The sequence below is a fragment of the Notechis scutatus genome, chromosome 5 (genome assembly GCF_049901735.1).
Source record: "Notechis scutatus isolate UNSWTSFEM ecotype Mainland chromosome 5, rNotScu1.2, whole genome shotgun sequence".
NCBI classification, from domain to species: domain Eukaryota; kingdom Metazoa; phylum Chordata; class Lepidosauria; order Squamata; family Elapidae; genus Notechis; species Notechis scutatus.
In genome coordinates, this window is record NC_142013.1 from 81,573,373 (window position 1) to 81,593,888 (window position 20,516).

A 20,516-nucleotide genomic window follows, 5' to 3' on the forward strand; every position below is an offset into this window, starting at 1 on the left:
AGAGAAAAAAGCCTTGAAACATTTTTTTCTCTATATTATCCAAGGTTCAACAGATATTGCATAGGAAGAGAGATTGATCTGCAAACCTGCATATTGTTTCTAGTTTCTACAAAAGAACAAATATGCAAAAATGGTTTAAAGGCAGGCCACATTTTTCTTTTCATCTTTTTCTAGATGTTTTGCTGATCTGAAAGTTCTTGAAACCTTAAAAACTTATACACTATTTTGTACACTTTAGATTGACCTAATGAACATCTTAATAGTAAGTTAGTTATTCAATTTTCTTTTAACTATCAATGTCCAGTGATTTTATTATCTTCACAGAATGATCTTGTAAGACTCACTAATTTATGTCTAATTACTGATAATCAAAAAATAATAGAGACAATCATCTTTTTGCATAGGTGTAGATTGTACACTGCATTCTTGCCTAATCCAATATACACAGGAACACTTATACATTTTCTAGCAATAGAATATCCTTAGTATGATGGTGATACTTCATTGAGATACTACTCCGAGATTTGAATGATGCTGTCATAATTTCATTCTAATGTTTGGAGGCCAAAGGGGCAAGGATGGAAAAAAATGGGCTTTAATCCTATCAAGACTGAGTGCCTATGAGTTTTGATCCTCTGATCCCGGATCAACAGATTTGCTATTATTAGTTCTAGAAAGAGTTACATCCCTCATTCAAAATCAGTGCATAATATGGGGACTTTTCCTAAATTCACAGTTCTTGCTGGAGAAGCAGGTGGCAGCTGGGGCCAGGAGAGCCTTTGCACAATTTGCCTGTAGGCCAGACGAGGAATAATGGATGGAAACTGAACAAGGAGAGATTTAACCTGAAAATAAGGAGAAACTTTCTGACAGTGAGAACAATCAACCAATGGAACAGCTTGCCCTCGGAAGTTGTGGGAGCACCATCACTTGAGACTTTCAAGAAGAGATTGGACTGCCATTTGTCAGAAATGGTGTAGGGTCTCCCACTTGGGCGGGAGATTGGACTAGATGACCTACAAGGTCCCTTCCAACTATGATTATCTGTTATATCTGTTATCAATTCCAGTTTTGTGTTAATCGGGAGGCCTGGTCAGAGTCTCTCATACCTTAGTTGTCTCTGGCCAGGTTACTGCAATGTATTCACTGCAGATGAATATGCAATGTATTCCTTCATCCAGAAGCTGCACTGGATCAGAATGCAGTGATGTAGGTAGTTATAAATGTGGAAACTCTACTACTTTCAAACTACACTATTTCCCTTAGGCAATTCAGGGTGCTAATAATCACCTATAAAGGTCTGGGTGGTTTGCAGGACCACCTAAAATTAGGTTCCTGCCAATCCTGCATGTTTAACCAGATAGGCATGCATTAGGTCCTTTCCTTGAAGCAATGTCATCTGATGAAAGCTAGGAGTGCCTTTTCTGTGGCAGTGCTTACTCTTTGAACAACTCCAGCCATCTGAAATTCAGTTGGCCCAACCTTATCAATCTCCAGGAAGGCTTTAAAACTTGTTTTCTTTGGGAGATGAAATGTGCGCTAATGGCTTAACTGTGTGCCATTAGCATACACATTTTTTTGCTATGTTTTCGGTTTTAATTGTACTTTTTTCCCTTTGATTTTATTGATGCACACAGTTCAGAGTCATGACATGCATACTAAACAGCCATATAAATGTTTTAAATAAATAATATGGGTGGCACAACAATCTATCAATTTGGAAACATCCATAGTTATCCTCCATGGATTGTGATGTTTGTTTCAAGCATAGCTATTGCTACTGGAAGTTCCCACTATGGTTTTTCTTTCTTTCTAAAGAAAGCATTCTCATTGAACAATGGAAAATAGTTCTACACCTCTATTTTTCTCAAAATGAATGGTATAGTATCATAAAATTTTAAAAATACAACACATCTATTTAGAAGTGTATTATAATATTAAAGTAATGTGGGTACTATAAATGACAAACTTATAAATTCAACAGTATTTCTTTTTGCAATTTCAAAAACTACAGATTTGTACCTGTTCTGCCTTTCAACAATTTATTTTGATAATATTGCCTTTCCAGTTGTGGATTTGCACCAGGACGTAACAATGCTTTTCCTGATCCTCGGTTACTTGTAACAGCCACTGGTTTTCCTGCAAATTACAATTAAAATGTAAGACAAATTACATTGTATCCATTTTTACAAAACTGAATATATTCAGTTTGTTTCTGTTTTATAGATCTCAATTATTCATTTTAGTATTATTTAGAAAATTTATATGGCTGCCAAACCTGTGAGTTTGCCAACAAAATACAAAAATTATTATAAAAACACCACCTAAACTGAAAAAGTGTAATAGGATACAAGGTCCAATTCACAACTCCCCAAAACACATAATTGTCTGTGCTTATTCCTGAGGGAAAAGTCAAATTTTCACAGCTTTCTAGAAAGCTGCATATTCACAATCTCTTGGGGAGGCTATTTGGCAGGGGTAGAAGTAGAGAAAACACATCTGCTGCGTCCTGAAGGTGACCTTATTTCATAGAAGAGACTGGAACATATTCACCATGTCAAATCTGGTTAAATGGGTAGAAACTATTTGAAGCGAAGTGGTTCCATAAGTAATCCATCCTTGCACCTGTGTGACTTTAAATGTGTTAACTGAATTGCTACTGGAAACTAGTGCTGCTTATGCAGTAAAGCTGTGGCATGGGTAAATCTAGGTGCTCTCAGTAGTGTGTGTGACACTGCACTCTGGACTAGTTAAAGGTTCCAAAAGCTTTTTAAGAGCAGCTGTATGTACAGGATGTTGTATTGATCCAACCAGGAAATGGCTAAGGTGTGGCTGACAGTGATCAAAATCTCCTGATCCATCAACAAGAGTAACTGACTCACACAATGGATTTCTGCAAAGGTCATCCAAGCCACAGCTGCCATTGCTCCTGAAGCAGTAATCATGAGTTCAAAAACCTCAAACCAGATACCAGCTCTATTTTGGGAAATGTAAGTCCATTTCAGATTGCAAGTGGAATGGTTCCAGAATCGGGGGCCCAAAAACTCACAGCAACTCAAGACTTGATGGGGTTGAATTGCAGCCTATTCATATATAGATTTGTCTCCAGCCACTGGTTAAGAGACTCAACAAAATCTCTGTATTTTCTGCAATAGGGATTTGTAACTGGGTTAGTTAAAGCCAGTTATTAAATAGGCATGGGAAGAGCATTGAGTCCTGAATTACCCCATGTAGCAGAAATCCAAGGTTAGATCTCTCTCTTGCTACTAAAACTAACTGGAATTGTTCCAGAAGGGCAAGAATGAATTACCTCCATCCTAAAACTTCAGAGGTCGTCCACAAGCATGATCAATGCTGGTTTGGTACTATAACATGGGCTAAAACCTAAATGGAAAGTATCCAAATAATCTGCTTTTTCTAGGGTCTTTTAAAGCTCTGATACATCTACTCAGGTTGGGGGTTGAATAGAAGTTGTTCAGAACTGTTGGGTCAAACTTGAGGAGAGCATAGATTAGCACTTGTTTCAAAACAGATTGGACCTGAACAGATTGGACCCCCCCGAATTCACCACAGCTTGGATCCAACCACATACACTCCTGGTAGGCGAAGACCAACCAGAATAGGCATGGATCTAAAGCAGGAGTGTCCAACTAGCTGCCTGTGGGCCAGACGTGTCACATGCAGGCCACACCCATGCTAGCTCCGTGAAGAGGAAAAGCGTCATGAAACATCACATGACAGCAATGTGATGCCGCAAGTTTAACACCTATGGGCTAGATGAATGGACATTGGGAGGGCCAGGGGAAAAGGGAAAGTTTTCCTATTCTGCTTGTGCACAAAATTGTTAGAATTGGCTTTTCTACTTCTGTACCCATATGGAATTTTAGTAAAGTTATACTCTTGGTAAAAAAATATGTCCCATGAGTTTCCTTTGCTAAGTTAGCCAGTGGGACATTTGATACCATGGATGAAAATCCTGAAGTAACTGGTTGATTAATCAATCATACTCAACAAGTAGTCAACAAGTGGTATTACATCTGTGTGGAGGAAAGCAAGACTTCGGATACCACAAGGTTCCATTTTAGGCCTAGTACTCTTCAATATCTTCATAATTGACTGAGATGAGGGAATAGAAGGGGAACTCATCAAATTTGCAGATGACACTAAGCTGGCAGAAATAGCAATACCCCAGAAGACAAGGATCCAAAAAGACCTTGACAAACTTGAGTAATGACCTCTACCCAACAAGATGAAATTTAATGTGAGAAAAGCAAGGTTTTACACCTAGGCAGGAAAACCCAAAGGTACAAGTACAGATTAGGAAAAACCTGGCTCAAAAACAGTAACTGTGAGAAGGACCTTGGGAATCCTTAGTGGATGATCACGTAAACATGAGTGTGCGGCAGCAGACAAAAAAGCTAACACAATCCTTGGTTGTATAAACATAGGCATAGAATAAAAATCACATGAGTATTAGTGCCACTTTATAAATCCTTAGTAAGATCACACCTGGAATACCGCATCCAGTTTTGATCGTCGCATAACAAAAAAAAAGAGATTTTGGAAAAAGTGCAAAGAAGAGCAACTTAGATGATTAAAGGCCTGGAGACTAAAACATATGAAGAACAGTTTCAGGAACTGGGTATGGCTAGTTTACAGAAAAGGACTAGGAATGACATGATAGCAGTATTCCAGTATTTGAGGGGCCGCCACAAAGAAGAGGGGGTCAACTTATTTTCCAAAGCACCAGAAAGCAAGACAAGAAAGAATGGAGAGAAGCAACCTGGAATTAAGGAGAAACTTCCTAACAGTGAGAACAATTAACCAGTGGAACAGCCTGCCTTCAGAAGTTGTAGGTGCTTCATCCCTGGAGGTTTTAAAGAAAAGACTAGACAGCCACCTGTCTGAAATGGTGAAGAGTCTCCTGCTTGAGCAGGGGGTTGGACTAGAAAATCTCCAAGTTCCTTCCAGCTCTATTCTGATTATTATTAAATATCTATGTAGCAACAGACTTTGAACATTCTTTTTTTAAATGAATATCTATTTAAATGAATATTTTAATGAGTAAGTATTTTTTTAAAAATAAACATTTGATTTAGATGTTAATACCAACCTTTTAGGTCTGGTCTATTTCGGATACCAACTGATACAAAGAAACAGTCCATATCTACATGCATTATGCAACACTGAGGTTTGGATGAATTCAAAAAGGATGTACTATCTAAAGAAAAAGAAAACAGACAATTTAATTCTGGCTAAACAACTATCCACTAGTAAAATTGAAAATGTAACCTTAAAACTTAGCTCTCAATTCTTCTTTACTTTTTAACAAAATATAAAAGAAACATCAAACTGTAGAAAAATTTAAAATTGCTCTAACATCTGCCACCTTATTTTCAGTTACCATTTAATGCTATACACACCAATTCTGAAATATTTATATTCTGACCAAAACAACCATACCAGAAGAAATATAGCAAACCAAAATATCAACTATTTCACTGAAAAACAAATATGTAACAACCTTTTATATACAATTTTGAAATATTTTTTACCTAAGTCAGCTTTATTTATTGTAGATTGTCCTGCTTTCAGTTTTTTCAACTTTTCTCTTCCTGGGAAGTTAGCATTATTTTGTTTCTGTAGTGTGTTGATAAACTCTGTAAATTCACATTTCCAGGTAGATATATGATGCAATCTTGAATGAGAGTAAAAATCTGAAATGAAATTGCCATTTGAAGGTTTGGACAAAGGTGAATAATCTTCCTTACTAGGAGCAGGTACTGAAGTAGTGCTTTTTGTGCTTGAAGGCCCCTGAACATTATAGTGATGAGCACCATTTATTTTAATATTACTGTGCAAAGATGAAAAAGATGAATTACTCATAGTCCTGTGCACATTTCTTAAAAGTTCAGTATTTCTGTTGCTTTGTTGCAAATGTTGCGTAGAGCAGTCTCTAAAATCAGTGCTTTCTTTCAATTCTTCATGCACAGGAGACAGTCTGCTTATAACACTTTTGTCAAAGTGTAGCAAACCATCCTGCATCTTTAAGGCACTGTTGGAACTATCACTATGTCCATTAAAAATGGAAAAATTGTCTTTCTGATATATTCCATTCTGTTTGCTTCTGGAAAGAGTTTGCTCCAACTCCAAGAATCTTGTAGTTTCAGCTTCTTTCTTTGATTTACTCACTCCATTTGTTTTCATTTCATTCTCTCCTTCATGCTTCTTTACAAGACTATTTCTAAAATCAAGAAAACGGATAAAGGTTAAATGATTTCCTCTTTTTGTTGTAATCTTATATGAAGACTAATAACTGAACTGGGACTTGGGTAATATTTTCTACATTTAAGATGCTTTTTCTAAATATTTTAATTTTGTTATACATTTGTCAAGCTTTCAATATATGTACATTATACTGTACACATTTTCTTTCATCACCTAATCATGAATGGAATACTACATAAATGTTAGCAGCATGACATTAAAAACCTTACAGCCTATATTTTATGATTCCAAGAATTCCGACTGACATACAAACTCGCTGGTATATCTAGTTACTTGATACATTCAGATCTGGTGAACCTATGGCATGAGCCATTTGTGCCGGCACTCGAGCCGCAGGCAAAGTTATCTCACTGCACATGTGTATGCCTCACAGATGATTTTCGGGCTGTTTGAGGCGTTTTTCTTGAGGAAAGCCTCTGCAGTTGAAAAATAGGCTCGTTTTTGTCACTTCCTGTATTTCCAGAAATACCGGAAGTGACGAAACGGGCCTATTTTTCAGGCTGTAGATGCTTTCATCAAGCCTCTGGGAGGCCGAAAAAGGCCTCAAATGGGCTGAAAATCAGCTGGGAGGCACAATGCAGGTAAGGGGGTGGGGTTTGCACGCACATGCGCAAGGGGCATGGAGGGGCATGCATTGCCTTCTGGGTGCTGGCACGCGAGTGCGTGAGCACAAGTGCGCGCAAAATTTTTGGCACAGAAGCCCAAGAAAGTTAGCTACCATTGTTCTAGGACATTTGACAGATACTGTTTTATTCCCTGAACTGTTATATGCTATAAAGAAAGTAAGTCCAAGATTTAATTATTTGATGTATATACTATACACCAGTGGTCCCCAACCTTTTTGTACCAGGGACCGGTTTCAAGCAGAAAATTTTTGCAAGGACCGGGGGGGGGAGAGAAGAGAAGGAGGGGGGGGCTTTTCCTGTCGCCGCAGCTATTCCGAAGCGCCCGCTTTCACCCCCACTCCCACCCCGCTGCGCCCGCGGCTGCTCAATCCAGTGCTATACACTGTAATGTAAAATTAGAGATCTTTCCCAGTATTCTGGCATAAGTAAAGGAAATATAAGGAAAAGCATTCAACAAAGGATGGGCTCAACTGAACATGGGTGAGAGCTATTAAGATCTACACTGTGGCAGTAAGGGTAGCAAAGTAACAATACTTCTCCATTTTTATTGGATCTGCACATTGCTTCCCCATAGCTGTTTCAGATATGGATCCTTGTAAAGGATTAACTCTAATCTTTTGCTGGTTGCGTGGAGGAATTTGCAAATTTGTGAATAAAGTTGCTCAAATTCACTCCCAGTTGGACTCTAACCTTCACAAGTCTAGAAGAGATGTTTGGGAAACAGTCTTATTCAGTTATCTGGCAATGGTTTGAATCTGTTGAACCTGAAGAAGTGGACAAATCCTTAGGATTGTGAACTCAGCCACCTTTAATTCCATGCACTGCCTGGCCTGTGAAACAGCCTGGGCGGTTATCATGTGAGTGGGTTCTGGCAGTGATGAATTCTTCTTGGGGTAGGGGAGTGTTCCTTTATATCTTAAAAAAATACCAAATTATATATCCTCTTGGTCAATTAAATGATGCTTTGGAGGCTGTGAAGGTCTGAGCAATGAGCAGGTGGCAGTCATAGCTAGGAGGGCCTTTGATAGCTCTATCTTGTGCACCTCTAGGCTTGTTTCTTGACTGGCAGACCCTGTTTAGTTACTCATGCCCTTATCACCTACAGATTAGATTACTGCAATGTGGGCTACATGAGGCTGTTCTTGAGGACTATCCAGAAATTTCAAGTGGTATAGAATGCAGCAGCATGAGCAATTATGTCGCTCCTAGAATAGTCAGTTCTTCTTCTGCTCTGCAAGATGCACTGATTGTCAATTTGTTTTCAGGACCAATTGAAGGTACTGGTTTTAACCTTTAATCCTTTCATGACATAAGAACTGGGCAATCTGAGAGACTGCTTCTCCCCAATTATTTCAGCTTGTCTTATTAGATCTGGCAGAGAACTACAGTTACATACAGCATGTGTGCTCTGCGAAGCTGAGCTTCTGGTTTCTGGTGCACATGTGCGTGTGAAGACCAGCTGGCTAGCATGCATGCACGTGCCAGAACCAGAAGCTCAGCTTCCCAGAACGTGCATTCACACTGGGGAGACAGATTTTAAATGACTTTAAGTGGCATCAGATTTTCTAATTATTCACATTCACAATTTCCAGTGCTCCCCACATGCATGCTCCTGTTTTGGCACTTGGTGTCAAAAAGGTTCACCAACACTGATCTAGGCAATCCTTTGGGTTTAAGAACTCCTATTACTATTGGTACAACCATTGATTTCTTCCTCCACAATTGCTCAACTTCAATTTTGGAGCATGGATAATGACTGAACAACTCAAGTGGTTTGTAGAAATCAAGGTGTGAAGTAAAAAAATAAAGGTAAATATTTCTCCTGTCCAGACAGAAATGAAGACACTAGGGGGCGGTGCTCATCTCCGTTTGTTAGCCGAGGGAGCCAGTATTGTCCAAAGACGTTTCTGTGCTCATGTGGCCAACATGTCTATACACTATACACCACGGTGCATGGAACAGACAAGAGCACTGCAACAAATCTATACTAGTGCAAAGAACCCGCTTTATATATGTATCAGATTAGATTTTAATATTACATTGTTATGTATACTTATCTAAAAAAATCTTTAATATTGAAAGAAGCTTAATTTAGAGAAAAAAAGTCTTATTAGACTGGTTTCTGGCAGAGATGAAAGCAGCATATATAGCATTCCTTCCATTTTTTTTTCCACCAGAAGAACCCTGAGATATGAATTGGGCTGAAAAAGAATGACTCGCCATGAACTTCCACAGCTGAGGGTAAACTTGAATCTAGGTCTCTCTACTGCAGGAACACTTTAACCATTACAACTGCACTGGGTTTCAGACTGAATTCAATTGTATCAAACTATAGTGTGAGGTGCACTTTGAGATCTTCAAATAATTGAATTTACAATATCAACATAAACTCATCAAAATTTCTCAGTCGTAAACTTAATTTCAATTACTGAATCAAAATAATTACTTACACCCTGTTGAGTCCCACAGAGATATTGCTAGGACCTGGAACTGAATCTTCAGGCTTGCATATAGTATTAAACCAGAGGCCTTTCTGAATACTTGTCTGTTTTGTGTAAAGCTGATAAGGAATATATGAAAGGAGTCGTCCAGCCTTTATGCTGTAACAGAATGTCAGAATTTTCATTACTCAAAAACTTCATGAAAAAATGGTCTTTATATACAGTGGAATGTTTCTTTGTTCTGAAAGCCTTATTAACAGGTGTGCATGTGTAAAGGATATATTATAATCTAAATTCAATTGTTCTTACTTTCAAGAATGTAGACAGATTTTAAATGACTTTAAATGGCATCACATTTTCTAATTATTCACATTATTTCTTTCACACATTCAGAAATACCCAAGATTTAAGCACACTTCATTTGAATAGGAAGCATTCTCTTACACATTTTATTGAAACAGCTTTTGAAAACGTATCAAAATTGTTTCACCTGTGTAATTAAGCTGTTGAGAAACAAAAACTTACATTTCTCTGGGTACACACTAGAGATGCTAATTTAGCAATTTGTTTGGACTTATATGACTTAAAAGAAAAAAAAAAGAGGCATCAATGTAATTAAAAAATCTTCAAGGAAGCTATACAAGTCAAATTGTTTCTGAATAAAAAGATATTTAAATTTGAATGTGGCAATTAAAAAAATGAAAGAGGCAAGTAACCAGATTTAAGATTTCTGGCATTTAATTCCTTACGTGATGACAGCCAGATGAGGACAGAAGTGATAAGAGAACTGCTTACTTCTTCTGTTGTGTTCCTATCCCTTAGTCCTATGGTCTACCACAGGTTGAAGTATGAGTGAAAGTGGAAACAGAGGTGCTCTATCACAGACTTACTCTCCAACTGATGAAGTCTCTGAGTCTCTTCTAACCAAGTATCTAAAAAGGTTTCAATTTATTTTTAAATAAGGGAAATAATAACACATAAGGTTTTTCTACATTGGCCTGTTATGATTTTTCAATTTATTCAATTTTTATGACTTATCTTGCTAGATCAACATGAAAATCATATAGAGAAGTAATATAGTTCTTTTAATTGTATTTACTACAATTATTTCAAATGTTTTATTTATGTTTAGTGAATCAAGTACAAGTCATTACACAATTTATATTTATAAACCCAGAATACTCTGAAGTGTTACACTGTGATAAAAGCTGCAAACATTCTGTTATACAGAAAAAGAGGATAAACAGTTTGATCTGGGAAAATGAACTGGAATATTATCACAGTTACCAATAATTCTTTTTGATGTACTTTTCATTTAGCTTGCATTTACACTAACAAGAAATTTGGCAAAGATTCAAAAGCCAATCCATTTGAAATTAGGAAAACTACAGTAGGATCACATTACCCAATTAAAAAAAAGAACTTGTTAGTGTTTGTGATTAGGTTTCTATGGGAATGGTGCAATCTTATCTGCTACATTGGGGATGGTCTCGAGTGCAGATTATTTTTTATTGAACTAGAGTAGAATTCAAATTACTGCAGCACAATTGCTTATTTTTAATAACTATGAAGTAATCTAATAAAGTTTAACGCATATGAATTAAAGCAAAAATAAGGAAATTATTTTTATGTTTAAATACAATATGCATATTATGTAATACTTTCTATTTAATTGTCTCTACTTTTAATGTTTTGAATTTTCCACTGGATCTGATCAATACTATTACAGAGACACTAATATTATCTCTAATGAGAATAAGATCATTTAGTGATAAAAACAGAAAACATTTAATATAATTTTTTAAAAATGAAATCAGTTTTTCAGAATGTCTGTGGTATTTTTAAACAAAATTATGGAACTCATATTCAGACTTTTCAAATAGGATTCTGCTTACAATTCTCTAATATTTACCTATCTATTATCCAATCTGGTCGAACTACTTTTTCTCCCTTCAGTTCCTTTATTTTGGCATTTGGAAGATTTGTAGCAATAATGTGCGTTGTTTTGGATCTAGAATAGTATACATGATATTGTCCTCCATGCAACATCATTAGCCGCCTCAATTCATCAGCAGAAGGATCTGTAATAAAAATACAAGATATATAAAAGTATTTTTAAAAAACTATAAACTAACAAACCTAGCACTATGCTTTGGAATTAAGGGCAATTATTCATCTAATAAAATGTTACAGATAAAGTAGAGCGTATATAGTAGAGTATATACTGTAGTTTATTGATAAATATGTCACAATTTCCACAGTTATAGATTTCACAATTCTACCTCCCTCAGTAAAATACCAATTTTGAAAAGTTGCCACAAATTTTTTCATTAAGTTGTTTTTAATATTTGTTTTAATATTTCTTCTTCATTCCGTACCATAAAATAACTACACTAAAATGCTTTAATCTGGAGGATTCCTGTTCAGAATTCCAATAGACTTGCTAATCCTTTGTCTAGGATACTGCATTTTTTTCTGTGTTCCTTGCAATTTTTTATTTGAAATTCAGAAAACAATGCTGACTCCTTTCTGTCATTCATTGCTTGAGTAACATTCAGAGTAGCCATGCTCTGAAATATTGTTAAAAATATTTGTTATTAGCATATACAATGAAGATTTTAAAAAGAATGCTGTATTGTGTAATAATATACAGTATTACATTTTTTTCTTTTTTATAACTAGACAGCTTGAAAGACACTTTTAACATCTCACAAAGCATGTTTGTTTTTGAAAACTTAACTAAAATATTTTTACTGGGAATCCCACAAGTGCTGTTGCAACGAATTATTACATTGGGGTTACATTTTAATATAATTTTTCAAAGTATCTCTTTGGCCATTCCACAAGTGCAGTGATAGTGTCCACTCAACTATCAAGACTACAATAAACAAATAGCAAAAGAAGTATTTTTAAGTAGATACCCATCAGTCTTGCTCTTCATTTCACAATTCAGGTAAAAAGCAAAAAAGGAATATGTGAATCTGCAGTTTGCATTTTAGGAATTATATACAGAGGTTTTTTGAAAAACTATGTTAAACTGATCTATATCAAAATGAAATAAGAGTACAGTAAACACTGCTTTCTGGAGCATTTCATTCAAGGAATTTAGACAAGCAAAAACTGGCTCACTAATTCTTTCATTTATAGAAGATTCTGGTTAGAAACAGAATAAAATTACAGCTTTGCCCTTTACCCACATATTAGCATCTTTATCAATTTTTCTTATCCCTAATTATATTCCTAGAGGATATTCTGAACAGTCTATAAAAATAAAAGCATCACCTGTGAAGCCATTGACAAAGATGGCAACTCCACTGAAAATGCTGGATGATTTTTCATCTTTGTGATGTTGCAGAGCTGCCTCTGAATGAAACTGATTCTCCAGTTTCTGGACTTTGGCAGACATATATCCTCCCTTGAATGGAAAAAATATAAATCTTTAGAGATTTATTATCAACTTGATCACTTCTACAATTATATGAAAAATAGTTTAATAAGCTGTGAAATAGTCATCATGCTAATTCATAACTTATGCTTTAGAAAATATACAGTACTAACAAAACATACTAACAAAATCAAATAGATCATATTATGACTGCTGGGTAATGAGAGATCCCATCCTCTGACATATATACATAGTGTCACTTTCATTTTTCATATGGGAAATGTGGCATGTTTAATCTTTATATGTATTATACATTTTATAAATCTCATGTATTGTACATTTTATAAATCTCATGTATTGTACATTTTATAAATCTCATGTATCATCCTTAAATTACTACTGAATATCAGAAAAATGATTTTCAGTCATATCTGGTTTAAAGTATGACTTTACCACTACTTCTTTGGCATGGCTATGGTGTATATATTTTGTTAATAAAATAATTACATTAAAGTAGTAAAAAATATTTAATTGCCCCTCAAAATATGTTTATTTAGTTAGTTAAAAGCTTCACTGCATGCACTTACCCATGCTGCCCAGCCATCTCTGTCACTGGCTCGTTTTCTCCATCCACCTTGCTTCATAGTGAACCTTCTATTTGTAAAGGGGAAAAAGGGCATTTACTTTTGGCTTTGCTACTATAACACTTGATATTACACAGCCAGAAATAATTCATAGAAAATAAATTACAATTAACTATTCCAGAATTTTTTGAATACAGTACAGTGTTTCTACAAAATACTAATTTATAGTTTGCAAATTCTTTAAAAATTTGACTGAATACTTCTTCATTTCATAGTTAAATTAAGGTATATCTTAATGTTATATGTTGGTGTATTTTGTTGCTTAATTGTACTAAAATAGCAGCCAATACTGTGATACTTAGTGCTATGCCACACGATTGAACAACTAATGATATCAGGAGAAAAAAGGAGGCAAACTCAGAAACAGCACAGAATCCTACCCTTTTCAAAGTCTGTATCATATCTATGTGAGAATTAACTTAAGATAGCAATGCTGTTACTTCAAATAAATATTGCATGGATAAGAGTCAGGGACAGACAAGGTGGATGCCTTTTCCAATATCTTCAAACTTCCATCTGCAGATGGGATCTTGTGAAATACAAGCAGCAATTACATAACATCAATAGTCTGTTTCAATAAATTGTAAATATACAGACCCAGATAAAAGTATCACAAAATATATTTGGCATCTTAAAACTAATAAATATATTAAGATTTCGTGGATTGTACTTCATTGGTCTATATGCATCCTTATAAGGAAACACAGCTCAAGATAAAAAGTATAATGATTTATTGGAATACTTTGAATCCAAGTCTTCCATGTAACAAATTATATAGAAACTTTGTGTTTTAAAATTTTGGAATGTGTATTCATCATATAGCTGTAAAAAACTAGAAAGAACAACCAAAATCAAAGGCAGGGGATTAAATACCGCCCCCCTTTTATTAGTGTCTAAGCATTTTTCTAACTTTTCCTGCTCTTATGAAATGGAGTACAAGGCCAGATCAAGCTCATGCTTACTCCCAAATACTTTATATTTGGAACTCATACCTTTTAGGCTGGTCAAACAGCCTCAGAAGGCCAGTACTCTGTTAGCCTCAGATTTTCTTCAACATTCTGGAGATTAATAAAGAGACACACTATTGTATTTATCTTCAAGACTGGCAGAAAAAAAAAAGCCTGAGGCTTATTCCTTTTGACTAAGGGAAACATAAGATTCACCTTAACAAAAATAAGGTCAGACCTTTATTTCAGAATATATTATTGATTATATTCTCAAAATGACTTAAAGAAATCCAACCACACAATCATATGTATAATATCTACCAGGAAGGTAGATATTATATCTACACTGTTTCACTTGTGATTGCTGATAGAACACTCTGAAGACACAAAGAAGGCAAAATTCATTATAAATTAAAGTCCATGACTTTCAATACAAAGTTGGAAAATGGATCGATTATTACTGTCTCTGGGGGAATTGAAGAAAATAATTATACCAGTCCTGCCAGAACTTGCCTGTTTTTAATCCCTTATGATATAGTACTGTACAGGCATAAACATAAATTAAGAACATGGAAGAATTTCCCTCTCATTACTGTCATGTTGCTATCCTGAACTTTAAAATATCCTGAACAATTAAAGAGACTTAACATTATTTTTAAAATGTTTACAAATGGAAACCATTAATAATCTTACATCCAAAGTATGCATAGTTCTATAAGATACTAATTTAAGAGGTAAGAATGTGAAATTAGAACTTTTTCATTATAGCCTAAGATTTTCTTAATTTCTTGTGGAGAAAAAACCTCAAGTATCTAAGATAAACAACAAATATTTTTAACTTTATGATTGGCTTCCCATATAAACATCAATAATGTTTACCAAAATACAGAAATCATTTACTGCAATAGATAGACTTTCTATACCTAAATAACTGTCCCAATACATTATGCTATAGATTGCTGACAAGTACTGGAAAGAGATACATCATTGCATCATCTGAAACTAAGTTCCCTTTCATTCTCACTGATGCTTCTGAACTTTTTACTTGGAAAAGACGGGAGGGGAGAGTCAGATGGGCAACAATTGGACAGAATAATTTCTAGTTTTGTCTCAATTGGCTGGGAGGAAGTTCAGAGCAGTAAGTTTCAGACAGCATTATCTATACAAATCTTAGTTGCCCAAAAACTGTTCTCAAATTATCCTATTCTTTGTTCCTTAAAACAAATCAGATTTATTTTATTACAATTATAAATTAAACTCATTATATTTGTTTTTTTAAATGTCCCATGTATTCTTTTATTAATTTGCTTATGCTCAATCACAATGAACCATTAGCACAGATCTGCATTCTCCGAAATATTTGCTAACCTAACTCTAATTGTTTTTAACTATGCATTTGATATATGCACATTCTTCAAAAGGGGTACTTCAGAATGTGAAAGAGTGCATATGAAGTGCCAATTTCTAGATAATTAAAGCAGTTTAGCCCTTTTCCAGGCTCTGCGTAAATATGTATGTGGAAACAGCCAAGAGCAGCTTCTAGAGTACTATATAAACCTGTGAAATGATGCAGCTGCTTTAATCTTTATAAAACTTTCCCATACATTCTAATGGACTTCTTACAAAGGCTTTGCATAGTCCTATTGCATACTTTGCAAAACCCTCTGAAAGTGAATATAACTTTTAAGGATACAAAGCCTTATTTTATAAGTAAATCAACACATATAGGGGAGTAGCAATGATAAGCAAAACCCTCTAACAACATTTAATTTTAAAGAACCTGCCTATATCCAGTTTGGTCCAGTGGTTATCATTGCTATTCCCCTATATGCTTGGAAATTAATGCACAATTGAGTGAATGGAGTCTTCCTTCTTGAATTAGCACAGATTAATTTGATAATCCAAAGAATTTTACTATGAAGTTCTTTATTGGACTGCTGAATAAATGTATCAAGATTTCTCAGGAAATAGTTATACAGAGGAACATAGAAAATATTTCCAATGTGCTTAGATATGCTTACAATAAACATTAAATATATAGGTAGTTCTATATATTTATACAACAGTTTGTTTGGTGAGTGAAAAAAGTGACATGACTATTTTTCCACTTATGACTGTTTGCAACATCCCCATGGTCACATGATTTACACTGAAATGCTTGACAACTGGTTCATATTTACAAAATCAAAATTCAGATATTTGGCAACTGACTCATATTCATGATGGTTGCAGTGTCTCGGGGTCATGTGACCATCTTTTGTGACAGGCAAAGTCAGATTCACTTAACAACCATGTTATTAATTTAACAACTGCAGTGATTCACTTTAAACTTAACAAATGTGGCAAGAAAAGTTGTAAAATGGGACAAACTCACTTAACAAATTTCTCACTTAGCAACATAAATTCTGGGCTCAATTGTGGTGGTTAAGTGTTTCAAAATCTTCTGCAATTATTTCAAATTGTTTAAAGTTTCCTTTAAGAAACTATCTTAATGCTGACTTGCCTGCACTAATAAAGTCCCAAACTGTTCATTAAATTAATAGATTACAGGATTATGGAAAAGAACAGGAAATATGTCATGTAAATTCTCCAAACACTATTCCTGTTAATTATCATCACTTAAAATTATTCCAAAGCCACAGAATAAAGAGATGTTCTGAGAAATTGGTTTCACCTTTTTGTTCTTAATCTTTTGACAAACGTAATTAGCGGGAACAATTTTTCCTTCACTTATAGTATTAAGGGGTTTCTTATATGCCAACTGGATGGCTCTTATTATACACAAAATGACATCCTGCGAAGAAGAATCTGCTAAAGCAACCTTTAAAGAATTCTGGCTTTAAAAAAAAAAGATTTTTTTAAAAGCATTTAAATCCTGTGATTTAACTTCCACCAATTTGGTCTAAAAGTCTTGTCAATTCCCTCCAGCCTTTTTTATTCTGAGCCTGGCGCTTATTTTTGCGGTGGTCTCACAAAACCTCCCGCCTCTAGCCAATACGAAATTTCCCTCAGCCTCATTAAAAAAACCGAACAGCTTCACTTCCTTTCTTGGCGCCCGGAAAGCAAAACCGAAGTGCCCGTCGCCTATAATTCATAATGACGATGAATAATAGTAGCAAAAAGCAGACAGCTGGGGACAGCGAGGGGAAGAAAGCTACAGGCAGCGCCACGGGTTCGAGAACTGGGGGCTTGGCACGCACTGTCACCCAAAGCTAACGGCGGGGAGAGGCACCCCCCCTCTCCGCACGGGTCCGCAGTGCCTTCTGCCGCGGCCGCCTCGAGCAACTGGGTTCATGTCCCGCTGAGGGAGCGCTGGGTCTTGTATCTGGAGCGGCCCGGGTGATTGGCGCCGAAACGATACAACCTGTCGCCGGCGGGCGCGAGCAACAACTGCTTGACCCCGGGCGCAGTTGGTGATTTAAGCCGCTGCCCTGACAGAAACTGTGCGCCAAACGGGAGAGCCGCTTCGGGCCGGAACTGCCGCGGGCCTCCCCGGGGAGCGACTGGCTGGACCGCGCGGGAGGGAGTTGAAAGGAGTCGGCGCCGCTCTCTCACCTCTCGTCCCGCTGCAGGCGGCAGCGCCGTCTTGCCCGCCCCACCCCCCCGCCGGGCTCCGCAGGCTTTTTCACATCGCGTCCCCTTCTCCGCGTCCGCCGCTCGTGCTGCTTCTTCCTCGGCCGCCTTCGCAGCTTCTGGTTTCTCCCTCTCTCTCTCTCTCTCTCTCTGTCTCCCCCCCGCCAGCCCCGCCGCCTCTTCCTCCGACCTTCCCTTTCCCTCAGAACGCAGCGTCACGCACGGCGCGCAAAAAGTGTCGCGCCATCAACCGCTCCTGCCCGCCTCTCCCTCCTTTTCCGACGACCGGCGACGCTCGCTCACTCGCTCGCTCGCGCCGCCAGGTCCTTCCTGCCCTCAGGCGGCGCCCCCTGGTGGCGAGAGGCACCGAGGAGTCGCGCGACGGTAAACGGACGCAGTCTTCCTCTCCGCCGCGGCCGAGAAGTCCCGAAGGAAAAAAAAAAAAACGGCCTCCGAACGTCACGTGACGTCTGGGGAAAGGGAAAAAAAACATTCCCGCCCCCTCCCTTTCCTTTCGGCTTCTCGTCCTCTTTCCCTGACCCTCCCCCTCCCCCGCCTCTTTCTCTCGTGCTGCGGGTTGCGGACTCTCCATAGGCTGGAAGGGCCGAGTTTCAGCGCCCCCTAAAGGAGGACGGCGGAAGTTTCTAAGCTCTGGCTCTGTAGCGGCGGCGCCGCTCTCCCAAGCTCACCAATAGAAAAGGAAGCGGCGGGGGTGGGGGGGGGGGGAGAACAGGGATAGCCCTGCTAGTAGACGGAGAGGAGCGCTATATATAGACGAGGCGGGTCCAGATACACGCAGCCGTAGCGCGGCTCAGAATATCCTGCTGGGTCATTCATGTCCTGCCTTGGCTTCGGCCGGGGCGCTTGCGTGATTTTCTGCAGCAAAACGGAGGCGGCGGCGGCGCCTGCCGGGGGTCTCTGGCGATCACGAGCGAGCCCCGCCGGGTTTGTTTTCTTACACGCGCGCCTGGACCCAAACTACCTACTGCTGCTGACCAAGCAAGTACACGGGTTTAGCCTCGCGCCCCTGGAACTGCGCGTGCAATTAAATGCCAAGAAGCTGGGTTTTTCTGCGCGTTTCCCTTGAATCAGTCAAAAACGCAACAAACATTAATATGAACACGTTCTTAAAGGATATGTACGGTACACAGGAAGATTGTCTGCCACCAATGCATAATGCATCATTCATTTATCTATCTATCTATCTATCTATCTATCTATCTATCTATCTATCTATCTATCAAACATCGTCAGTGTAAAGCTACCATTAAGGAGATATGTGCCTTTATCAAACATTAAGCAACCGTTGTGCGCATGACTGACAGCATTCTCTCTAGTTTCCTCCCTAATCCAGAGATCGGGGTGTCTGTCTCTTCACAGTTTTACCTGGAACTCGTATTTTTAGAATAGTTTGTTACACACACACACACACGCGCGCGCGTATGTATGTATGTATATATATATATGTGTGTGTGTGTATGTATATATGAATGAATGAATGGAATATATGAACCGTAGTGATGCAGTGATCAGAATGCAATATTGTGGGCTAACTCTGCCCACAGAAGTTGGATCCTGACTGGCTCAAGATTGACTCATCCTTCCAAGGTCGGTAAAATGAGGACACGGATTGTTGTTGGGGGAAATGTCCTGACATTTGTAAACCCAACTCAAAGAATGCTGTAAAGCCCTATGGAAGGGTATACAAGTCTTAAGAGCTGTTGCTCTGTTCGATTTCTGTGCTTTCAGTTGATTGGTTTGTGTAAAAAAACAATAAAACGAAGTTTCAATTCCCACCAGGCATACAGCTTTGTTTCTCATCTAGTTAATTGTTGCGTTTATTCCCCCCTCCCTTTTTACAAAGTTAAATTGCTTGCAAGAAATAGTGAAACAAATTTATGACGTAGTTTTGCTGTAATATCTGTTTTGATGTAAAATTCATATTCTTTTACAATGGTTTTCCTGCTCCCCTACTCATGCTAACATTCACTGTCTCATCCTATGGCATGCTCATGAAGAAGTTAAGGAAATTACCAATCCGTGAATGGAGGGCATTAAATTTCAAAATGATTTACCAATCCACAAGAGATTTGCAGAGATATTCTCATTCAATGCTTACTTTAAATATCCCTGGGCATTTTCCACAACCCAATTTAATGGTCTTCATTGGGCAAATATTGTCACCATCCAGTCTATTGTAAATCTAGGCAGGTTGAACCAGTTCAGTGTTTTATTATGATTCTCAGTAAAGGTTAATTCAGCCTTTAATTTAAAAAAAAATCCGCCAGCCCATCTGTAATATATACAGTAAAAAAAAATTATTTTTAGCAAAATACTATGTGCTTTTGTGAGATTGGAGTCGATGTAAATTTGTGTTTAAGCTATTTTATTTCATTTACTTTTATGGTTTATATTCCTTCCCGTACTCTGGTCTAAGACTATAATGAACTATTAACTGTTTAATTACCTTTTTCGGTGTTTTTTCTGAGTTGTTTCTTGTAATTTTTTTTCAACAAATTCACATTTTAATGTTCATGTCAAATGCTAGTGAGAACTTATATTATTTATTTGAATGCAGTATTAAATGATGTAAGAAAATGCATGAGAAGTAA

The 20,516-nt window shown here is 37.3% G+C and overlaps 1 protein-coding gene across 2 annotated transcripts in view; it reads right to left on the minus strand.

The window, feature by feature from the left end:
• The window catches only part of REV1 (REV1 DNA directed polymerase), a 42,880-nt gene extending 24,558 nt beyond the window's left edge, over positions 1-18,322 (minus strand). Inside the window, exons 1-9 of one of the 2 annotated variants that reach the window (XM_087967142.1) lie at positions 17,887-18,256; positions 14,377-14,442; positions 13,328-13,394; positions 12,638-12,770; positions 11,268-11,436; positions 9,365-9,514; positions 5,556-6,244; positions 5,114-5,221; positions 2,023-2,139 (exon numbers count right to left, since the gene is read on the minus strand). In XM_087967142.1, coding sequence (XP_087823268.1) covers positions 2,023-2,139; positions 5,114-5,221; positions 5,556-6,244; positions 9,365-9,514; positions 11,268-11,436; positions 12,638-12,770; positions 13,328-13,384 — 1,423 coding nt within the window. In that variant the 5' untranslated portion in view covers positions 13,385-13,394; positions 14,377-14,442; positions 17,887-18,256. Of the gene's footprint in view, positions 1-2,022; positions 2,140-5,113; positions 5,222-5,555; positions 6,245-9,364; positions 9,515-11,267; positions 11,437-12,637; positions 12,771-13,327; positions 13,395-14,376; positions 14,443-17,886 lie in introns of both variants that reach the window. The other variant, XM_087967141.1, reaches the window with a different exon arrangement.
• Between the last annotated feature and the right edge of the window lie 2,194 nt (positions 18,323-20,516).